This window comes from Marmota monax, unplaced genomic scaffold, assembly GCF_021218885.2.
Source record: "Marmota monax isolate L192 unplaced genomic scaffold, Marmota_monax_Labrador192_F-V1.1 WCK01_AAM20220418_F8-fsc00049, whole genome shotgun sequence".
Classification (NCBI taxonomy): Eukaryota; Metazoa; Chordata; class Mammalia; order Rodentia; family Sciuridae; genus Marmota; species Marmota monax.
This window is the reverse complement of record NW_026694221.1, coordinates 11,476,941-11,487,921: the sequence shown is the minus strand read 5'-3', so window position 1 is coordinate 11,487,921 and position 10,981 is coordinate 11,476,941. Positions and strand designations below refer to the sequence as shown.

At 36.2% G+C, this 10,981-nt stretch overlaps 1 protein-coding gene across 1 annotated transcript in view; it reads right to left on the bottom strand.

The window, feature by feature from the left end:
• Positions 1 to 452: 452 nt before the first annotated feature.
• LOC124108131 (katanin p80 WD40 repeat-containing subunit B1-like) overlaps positions 453 to 10,981 on the bottom strand; it is a 52,279-nt gene continuing 41,750 nt past the window's right edge. Inside the window, 2 exon segments of the mRNA XM_046466472.1 lie at positions 453 to 816; positions 818 to 915. Coding sequence (XP_046322428.1) covers positions 453 to 816; positions 818 to 915 — 462 coding nt within the window.

The window sequence follows — 10,981 nt, the reverse complement described above, 5'->3', positions numbered from 1 at the left end:
GTAATCTATTTAACCTTTAGCTAAAACAAGCAGTGTATTTTAGAGAGGTACATATTTTTACAAGTGATATATTGATTCTTTGGTCTGCACTATAGGATTTTTAAAATAGTTGCAAATTTAATAAAATTTGCTTCATAAATCACAGCATCAGTCCCAGGGCTCTGTTTTCTGCCCCAAGAAGCAAGAGTTGGCCAAAGCTGGGCAGCTGTCACTGGAGAGGAATTTGGCTCAGAATTCGGGGCTGTGGAGGTGGCCAGTATGCCTTCAGGATAGCTGTAGCAGCAGGGCCAGGACAGTGGCTCATAGGCCAGAGGGAACACAGGGAATAAGGAGGCGATGCTGAGGCCAGGCCCCAAGGGCTGCATGATGCCCCAACCAATGGGTTCCTCAGTCCAGACTGGCCATGAGCAAATGCAGCTCTCACAAGGCATGGCTGGGAAGGTGCCCAGGCCCTATTTGCATCTAATCGGGTCGCTGAAGCTCGTGAGCTGATTGTAGGAGAGCCTGCACTTGTGTAGTCTCTCCTTATGACTCTTGTCTACACCCATGGAGAGTGGAGCTTCCAGAATGTCAGTGATCAGGGGCAGAAACCTCTGCAAGATCAGCTGGAGGGAGATGCAGCCTGTCTGGACATGGCGTTCATACTTGCTCTGCAGAAGCTTCTCAATTTGCTGCAGCACCGTGTTGCCCCAGTCCAGCTTCCAAAGGGAGGCTTTCTGGTTGAGGATGTTTAGGAGGTCCACTACCACTGACAGGTCACTGATGGCCACTGCAGAGTGTACTGATGTCTTGATATCTCCTGTGGCCCATATGACCTACAGTGTCTAGTTTCTTCTGGCAGCTAGTGAGTACCATACACATGGTCTCATGAGCTTTGTGGATATGGGACATGCCATTCTCATCCACCAGCTCTACCTGCTTGGGGAATCATGGTAAGCAGGAGGTCAGAGGTCTTCAATCCAAAGGGCTTCTTTATTTATTTAAAAAATTTTGTTTGTTTTCTTTTTTCATGACACCACTGTCATGATATGTATGTATTTTGACATATCATACATACAAAGAGTATACCTTCTCATTCTTGTCATTGTTCATGATGTGGAGTTACACTGGTAGAATATTCATATATGAACATAGGAAAGTTATGTCCAATTCATTCTACTGTCTTTCCCATTCCCATTCTCCCTACCTTCCCCCCATTATCCCTGTCCAATTCCATGAATCTCCACCCCCCCACCCACAAACTTATTGTGAGTTAGCATCCAATATCAGAGAAGAGAAAATATTTGGCCTTTGTTGTTTTGGGATTGGCTTATTAAATGCCATAATTTCATTCTTCTTGATGGCTGAGTAATATTGCATTGTGTATATGTATTACATTTTCTTTATCCACTCATCTATTAGAGGGCACCTAGGTTGGTTCCATAGCTTAACTATTGTGACTTGAGCTTCTATGAACATTGATATGGCCATATCCCTATGCTATGCTGATTTAAAGTCCTTTGGGTATATGCTGAGGAGTGGGATAACTGAGTCAAATGGTTGTTCCATTCCAAGTTTTCTAAGGAATCTCCATACTGCTTTCCAGAGAGGATGCACCAATTTGCAGTCCCACCAGAAATGTATGAGTATACCTTTTCCCCCACATCCTTGCCAACATTTATTGTTACTTGTATAATTGATAATTGCCATTCTGATTGGAGTGAGATGAAATATCAGTGTAGTTTTGATTTGCATTTCTCTAATTGCTAATGATGTTGACTATTCATATTTCTTCTTCTGTACAGTGTTCAGTTCAATTGCCCATTTATTGATTGGTATTATTTGATGTTTTTTGAGTTCTTTATATATACATATCCTCAAAATTAATGCTTTATCTGAGATGCAGGTGGCAAAGATTTTTTCCCATTCTGTAGGCTCTCTCTTTATGTTCTTGTTTCCTTTGCTATAAAGTCTTTATAATTTTGATGAAATCTCATTTATTTATTCATGATTTTACTTCTATTGATTTAGGAGTCTTATTGAGGAATTTGATTTCTAAGTTGACATGATAGAATTTTGGGCCTACTTTTTCTTCTAGTAGGTGCAGACTCTCAGGTCTAATGCTAGGTCCTCGATGCACTTAGGGTTGACTTTGTGCAGGGTGAGAGATAGGGGTCTAATTTAATTTTATTACATGTGGATGTCCAGGTTTCCTAGCACCATTTGTTGATGAGGCTGTCTTTTCTCCAATGTACCTTTATGGCACCTTTGTCTAGTATGAGATAACTGTTTATGTGGGTTCATTTCTGGGTCTTCAATTCTGTACCACTTGTTTTCATGTCTGTTTTGGTGCCAATACTATCCTGATTTTGTTATTATAGCTCTGTAGTATAATTTAAAGTCTGGTATTGTGATGCCTGCTGTGTCACTTTTGTCACTAAGGATTTCTTTGGCTATCCTGGGCCTGTTATTTTTCAAAATGAATTTCATGACTGCTTTCTGCTTTTTCTATTTCAATGCAGAATACTGTTGGAATTTTTTTTTTTTTTTGTGTGTGTGTGTGTGTACTGTGTACTAGGGATTGAACTCAGGGGCACTCAGCCACTGAGTTCATTCCCAGCCCTATTTTGAATTTTATTTGGAGACAGGGTCTCCCTAAGTTGCTTTGTGCCTTGCTCTTGCTGTTGCTGAGGCTGACTTTGAACTTATGATCCTCCTGTTTCAGCCTCCTGAGTTGCTGGGATTATAGGCATGTACCACGGCACCTGGATATTGATGGAATTTTAATAGGAATTGCATTAAATCTGTAAAGTATTTTTGGTAGTATGGCCATCAGGACAATATAATTCTGCCTATAAAAGGACATGTGAGATCTTCCATCTTCTAAGGTCTTCTTCAATTTCTTTCTTTAGTATTCTGTAGTTTTCATTGTAGAGTTCTTTCACTTCTTTAGTTAGATTGATTCCCAAATATTTTCTTTGCAGGTATTGTGAATGGGATAGTTTCCTTAATTTTTCTTTCAGTTGATTCACCACTGCTGTATAGCAATGCAATTGATTTATGGATGTTAATTTTGTATCCTGCTACTTTGCTGAATTAATTTATGAATTTTAGAAGTTTTCTAGTGGAGTTTCTTTGGGCTTATAAATATAGAATCATGTTGTCAACAAGTAGGAATAGTTTGAGTTTTTCTTTTCCTATTTGCATCCCTTTAATGTATTCTGTCTAACTGCTCTGGCTGGAGTTTCCATGACTATGTTGAATACAAGGGCTGAAAGAGGGCAGCCCTGTCTTGTTTCAGTTTTTGGAGGGAATGTTTTTATTTTTTCTCCATTTAGAATGATGTTGGCCTTGGATTTAGCATATATAGCTTTTACAATGTTGAGGTGTATTCCTACTATCTCTAGTTTTTCTAGTGTTTTGAACATGAATGGATGCTGTATTTTGTCAAATGCTTTTTCTGCATCTATTGAGGTAATCATGGGATTCTTATCCTTAAGTCTATTGACATTATGAATTACGTTTATTGGTTTCTGTATGTTGAAACAACCTTGCATCACTGGGATAAACCTCACTTGATCATGGTGCACTATCTTTTAAACATGTTTTTGTATGCAATTTTGCAGGATTTTATTAAGAATTTTTGCATCTATGTTCATCAGAGATATTGGTCTGAAATCTTCTTTCCTTAATGTGTCTTTGTCTGGATTTTGTATCATTTTGTAATTTTTTTATATTAGCCTCATATAATGAGTTTGTAAGGGTTCTGACCTTTTCCATTTCATGGAATAATTTGAAGGTCTGGTAGAACTCAATTGAAGTCCTGGGCTTTTCTTTGTTGGTATGCTTTTGATGGTATCTTAAATATCATTACTTGAAAGTGATCTGTAAATTGTGTATGTCTTCCTGATAAATTTGGGTAGGTCATATTTCTCTAGAAGTTTGTCTTCAAGATTTTCTATTTTATTAGAGTATAAATTTTCAAACTAGGTTCTGATCATTATCTGTATTTCAGTAGTGTCTGTTGTGATAGTTGCCTTTTAACTGTAAATTTTAGTAGTTAGGGTTTTTTATATCTCTTCATTAACTTGGTTAAGGGATTATCAATTTTATTTATTTTTTCAAAGAACCAACTTTTTGTTTTGTTGATTTTTTTTGTATTATTTTTGTTTTCATTTCATTGATTTCAGCTCTGATTTTAATTATTTCCTGTCTTCTATTGCTTTTGGAGTTCATTTGTTCTTTTTTTAGGGCTTTGAGATGTAATGTTAGGTTTTGTGTTGTTGACTTTGTATTCTTTTAATGAATAAGCTAAATGCAATGAATGTTCTTCCTGACACAGCCTTCGTACTGTGATTTTGATATGTTGCATTACTATTCTCATTTACTTTTAAGTATTTTTTTAATTTAATTTCTGATTTCTTCTGCTATATATTTGTCAGACATATATACAATAGTGTATTATTTAGTTTCTAGGTGTTAGAGTAGCTTCTGTTTTATTTTATCATTGATTTCAAATTTCATTCCATTATGATCTGATGGGATGGAAGGTATTATCTTTCTTGTTTTGTATTTGCTAGGAGTTGCTTTGTGGCCTAAGATATGGTCTGTTTTAGAGAGGGATCCATGTGCTGCTGAGAAGAAAGTGTATTCAGTCATTGATGAATAAAATATTCTATATTTCTCTGTTAAATCTAAATTATCATTTTTTTTTAGTTCTATAGCTTCTTTAGTTTTTGCTTGGAGGATCTATACAGTAGTGATAAAGGTGTGTTAAAGTCTCTCAGTATTATTCTGTGTGGTCTATTTGCTTTTTGAAATTGAGAAGTTTCTTTTTTTGATATATGTAGATGCTCCATTTTTTAGGGCATAGATATTTAGGATTATTATGTCTTATTAATGTATATTTCCCTTAAGCAATATGAAATTTCCTTCTTTTTCCCTTATTATTAACTTTGGTTTGAAGTCCACTTTATCTGATATGAGGATAGAAACCCCTGCTTGTTTACAAGATCCATGTGAATGACATGTTTTTCCATCCTTTTTTTTCAGTCTATGGATGTCTGCCTATGAGATGAATCTCTTGGAGAAAGCATTGTTTTTTAATTGAATCTGCCAGTCTATGTCTTTTGATTGATGAGTTTAGTCCATTTACATTCAATGTTATTATTGAGATATGATTTTTATTCCCTGTCATTTTGATATGTTACTGGTTTTTAATTTGAATTTATTTCTTCATTGATTCACTCTTCTTTTAGTGTAGTTCCTGATCAAACATTCTAGTCTTCAAAAAAAGAAAGAAAAAGATCCATGAAAAACAACTGTCTTAAAAAATGCTAGAAATGAGAAAAAAACAAATATGAATATGTATAAATGTCCATGTACCATTAAGGTCAGAATTAAACAGAGAAAAGAAAAAGAATCTTGATGAAAAGTTAAAGAATTCTTTCCTTTGGAATTCAAAAATTCTCAGCTTCTCTTCTTAGCAGTTTCAGGTGGGGTCATCTGGAGCATGATGCTCCATTCTCTGGATTACTGGAGTGGGAGAGGTAATCCCATAGATGGAATTCCTGGAGGCAGGGTTTAGGCTTAGGTGGGCTGTAGGCTCTTTGATGAATGCCAATTAGTCTGGAGATTTTAAATCTGGACACCTCCAGGGCCCAGTAATTGCTGGTCCACACTGGAAGACCATAACCTAGGGATCTCCCCTGAGTTCTACTTGTGTGGTGGGGGACCCATTTCTTAGTCCCCTACATCTTCTGTGAACCCCACATTTCCTGGTCTTGGATTCAGTCTCCAACTCAATCTCTCCGGCCTCCACACTTCTGAATTCCTGGCCAGACAAGCCTCTCCCAGCTGTCTTATAAGCAGCTGAATTGGAGGAGGAGGGGTATAGGTGGGTGGGATTCCATGATCATTTGTTCCCCATTAAACCTCTCTTCATGTTTGATTTTCTCCTGGTCACTTAAGCACACTCTATGTCATGCAGTGTGTGCTTACTGGGCCTGTATTTTGGGCTAAACTTGGTTTGCCAGGAATTGGCTCCCTCAAGTGCCAGCCCCTTTGCCAGGGCTGCAAAATGTTTTCTTCCTTTGTCTTCCACAGGCCAACTGGAGAGATGGTGGCTTTTTTCCCACACAAGGATATTATGCAGCTATCCTTTCAGGTTTGTCTGGCAGTGTCCTTGATCTCTAAATGCACTATACTAAGACACACCTCAGGCCACCTAAAGATGCAGGTTCCTTTAATTCCTGTATCCCTCCACTTTGTTCAAGGAAGGACAGCTCTCGGAGTGATTCTAGCCTTGCCCCAACAGCAGCTATGTTGCTATGGATTTTTTTCTTACTTTATTATATCCAACCTCCTGATTCCCTGATCTGTTTTGAATGTCCAGTTTTAAATACCAGTAAAGCCCCCCCCCCCCATTTTTTTTTGTTCACCCACCTTGATAAGAAGCTGCCTTTTTACTTTCGTGGCTTCATACTATGGAGCAGCCAGAAAAGTGACCTCTATTCCACCATCTTGAAAACCCAATTCCAAAGGGCTCCTTCTGTGTGGCAGGGATGAATGGGTGACTCACACTTGGGCATAGGTGGGGAAGTGATGATGAATGGGGAGGGGCCTCAAGATTTAGCTTTGGTAACTGCATGTCCATGGCTGGGTTGGGCTTTGCAGCCTCCTTGGCTGTGGTAGTGTAGTTCTTTGGGGGTGCTGTGAAGGGCTCACTTCAGGATTGTATCCTGCTGATACTGTTCTTGGGCTTGGAGATCTCAGTGTAGTCCTTGGCATTCTGGATCTCTGCCCAGGATTTCACTTGTCCTGGTGGCCCTCATTGCTGGGGCTGTGACAATCACTTGGCCTGCTTCAGTTGTGCTGGGCCATTCTGAAATTAGAGATGTCTGTGCCCCTCACTTTGACTCTTTAGAAAAAGAGTGACAGGCAGTGAGGGCTATGAATTAGACCTGTGTTCTAGCTCAGGTTGGGACACTAGTTACTTGAACAAATAATTTCTTAGTTGAACTAAGTGTTCCTTACAAAAACTTTTGTCTTATAATCTGTGATTCTAGGCTACTATTGGCATGACTCGTTTTGTGGTAGAACTATAAATAATGAAGTGGAACATACTTCTTAAATAAAGATAATTGGAAAATTAAGGTTTATTGTTGATAATACACAACTCTCACAGGCACAGGTGTTGTCCATGATTTTCACAGAAATAAAGAGCAGATCCAAGTAGTTATAGTACCATAAATTCAAGCTAATCAGGCAGGCAAATATGGTATGGAAAATCACAGAGTAAGTGGTTTGTATGTGAATAGCTAAAGGAGACATGTACTCATTAACATTTTAATTGTTCAAAATATCCTAAATTTCAAGGATTATTATAGGAGAGTAATGGAATTTCATCCAATGGCTTATGTTTGTCATTACTATACAATTTGTTAAAAAGAATAAACTTGAAGATATTTTGTTAAGTTATATATAAAATAGCTATTAAAGGACAGGTATTTCCAGGCACAATGTTGTATGCCTGTAATCTCCATAGCTGGGGGTGGTGGTGGAATAAGGCAGATCACAAGTTCAAGGCCAGCCTTGACAACTTGACTAGACCCTGTCTCAAAATAAAAAAAATCAGGGTTGGGGATGTAGCTCAGTGTTAGAGTGCTTGCCCAGCATATACAAGGCCTTGGGTTCAATGCATAGTACTGCAAAATAAGTAAATAAATAAAGACAAATATTAATTTTCTATTTTTTTAATAAGGAGAATTGCTATCCCCACTCCCTTTTCTTATCAAATAATCTTTCATTGTCTCCTCTCAGTTATGACTCTCTAATGTTGAAGGAATAGCAATTTAAGATAAGTTGATTATTAGGTTAAGTAAATAAGAACATGTAGCTGGAGCAGAAGAAAACAGTATGATCAGAAAATAGGTCCCTCCACACACAAAATTTTCCATAGAGAATTAAGAAAGCATTTAGGACTTAGGGGCAGAGGCAGAAAAACCAGTGTTCAAAAAGAAAATGTCAAAAACAGATAAATTGTTAAATAACAGTGTATGTGATTGAAGGAGGTGTACAAACCTAAACTTCCTGAATTTTAGAATTCCTTTTTAAGCTACCCTGGCAAGGGCCTAGGAGTAGGAAGCTTTATTTGTCTAGCTCAGGGTTTATTAGCCTCAGCACTGTTGATATTAGGACTGGATAATTCTTTGTGATGTAGGATGTCCTGTGTATTCTAGATGTTTAGCAGTATCCTTGTCTTCTGTTCATTAGATGCAGTAACAACTCCCTTTGTCCCCTAATGTAGCAACAGCCTAATATCACCTGAGTGACAAAAATACCTTCTAAATGAAAATCACTGCTCCAATAAAAATACTTTTTTTTTTTTTTTCTGGTGGCACTGGGTATCAAACTCAGTACCTCATATGTCCTAGGCAAGTTCTCTACCATTGAGATACACCCCCAGCCCAGAGCAGAATATCTGTTTGTATGTGTAGCTCCACTTTACTTAATATTTGATACCAAGAACTTGACTGTTAAGTATTTCATACCTTCTACTGAAATGTTCCAGATTCCAAGTGACTGATTTACAATGAACTTCTATAACACTCCTCATATGTAAATGGGGAATATATAGTTTGTTTGTGTCCCCATTCTAGTAACTGTGTGCACTAATGAGAGACTAAAGAAGGTATGCAGGAAAGATGTAGTTTTGACCTGTCCTGTATTGATAAATTTGTGTGCCTCGTTTTTGTACCAGTTTCTGTTTTATTTCAAAATACCACCTCATTTATGCTTGATATCAGAAGGATTTTTGTATTTTGTAATCTTTTCATTAAAAAGGATCAGTAGACTACTGAATCTTGTCATGGAAAGAGGGTTTATTTTGAATATTAGTTTGTTTTCTAAAACCAGCTTTAATCTGATAGCTGGCTGAGATGCACCAAAATCTGATTCTTGATGAAATGGTTCTATGTCTCAAAAGCTTTTGTCAAGACAACATTGTATTATCCCATTTTATGAAAATTATCACAAACCTATAAAGACTTTTTGCCTAGGAGTCAGAAACAAAATGGCCCTAGTCTGTACTTTCCCTCTAGTGAGTTCTGAAACTTGGGCAAACCATTTCATCTCTTTGAAGTTACAGATTGGTCTGTCAAATCTAGATGTCCTTCCAGTATTGTCCCAGCTGTCATGTAGTGTCAGATTTTTTCGAATATGCTCATGAAGTACGAAATTATTTTTTTTTTGAGTTTTCAATCTGTTACACATACTGAAATCTAAAGAAGACAGACTAGAAGAACAACAACATATGAATTTCACTCAAAGACAGCTCAAAATAAACTGATCTCTTAAACTGAGCTATGTGCTACATAAAGTGGAAAGAGATACCCATTTAGTGCAAAAAATTACTGGCTATAGACTATAGGAAGTGGTTGTTGCGGGTAACCAGATTGCCCTTGGCTGCTCTGCAGGAGGAATTTAAAAGATTTAAAAAAGAAGCAAAGATTATACTTTGAGAATAATTGAAAACCAAACTATCAGAATCATTTTTTATTTATTTTTTTGTTTTTGGCTTCTACTTTGTATAAAATCATTGCGAAGACATCAAATTATGTGAAAGAAATCTCATGGTCAGTCATCTCTATAAAACTCTTTAATTGCCTCTGGTTAGTACAGTCTGAATCTTTTAAACACAGAATAGATATTTTTTCAAATAGCAATGTCATTTTTATTATAAGAACCCAACTCACTCAGCAAATGCAGTATCCTGCCTCTAATGGTGTATTTTATTGGTGAAGTACAGAGTTTTAGATGTTTTTTAGCAGGCTCTGCAGCTGGGTGTAGAGAAAAATAACATCCCCTTCTAATTCCTGAAATAATTACTTGATCTTCTACAGTACCAAATACACTTTTATCCTTTTCAGTTAATATGCAAAGCTTTAAATGTTGTCATTTATCATAAAATTAAATAGTTCCTTTTCAAATTTAGCTATAATATTTGGCAATCATCATTCAGAACGGTGATAATAATAATAATAATAATAATAATAATAATAATAATACAATTCTTTCTTTTCCATGAATACTTTCATGTTTTTCTTCCTGCATTTTAATTGCTTTGCTAAATTACAGATCAAATATCTGACACTTCTATTCACTTTAAAATTGTTAATGAGAGGGGTATAGGAAAAGGAGAACTCATCTGGAATTTCATCTCTAAAAGGTGGCTGTTGAATTAGATATATTGTCAGATTCTCTTATTTCTGTCATGATAGGCCTTCAAGAATGATCATTAATTTTTGGCTATTGAATTATTTCTTTTATATCCAGACTGAGACTTAAAGATTTAAGTAGCAGTGTTTGAATTCAAAACCAAATTTGTCTTGGAAGTATTAGGGCAAAGTTAGAAAGCTTTCCCAGACTTCAGTATCCTTTATATAAAGTGGACATAATGGTACTTTCTTAAGAATCTTTGTGGAGTATGCTTAATAATGAGAGTTATGTCCATGCTGAATATTAAATATCATTGCTAAATAATAGCATTTGATAAAATTATCTTATCATCTTTCTATTTCCGCTAGGTAAAATTGCAGTAGTTGGATCTGTAAAAATTTAAAGACTAGAATTCAATCTTTCAGATAATTTATTATATTATTAAGAAAGCAAAAAGAAAAAAAAACTCTGTCTTTTGGAAAAGAAGATGCAGAGATATAGTGAGGAGGTGGAAGAAAGAATAAATTTCCAAAATCATGCAAATTATTATGCTCTGATAATTCAGTTGGAATTTAAACTCTCTGCTTAGTAAAATGAATGTTCTCTCTTTTATAAACAAAATTGAGAGCCAATTTTTTTCTATTTCTAATAGGGTGCATATTTCATAGCTGAATTAATTAAAAAACATTAAAATAATGAGGTGACAGCACTCAGTAAGCAACTAATATGTCTTGGCTACATTTTGTTGCTTCTAAGTCTTTTTCAAATATTATAATTAAGTATA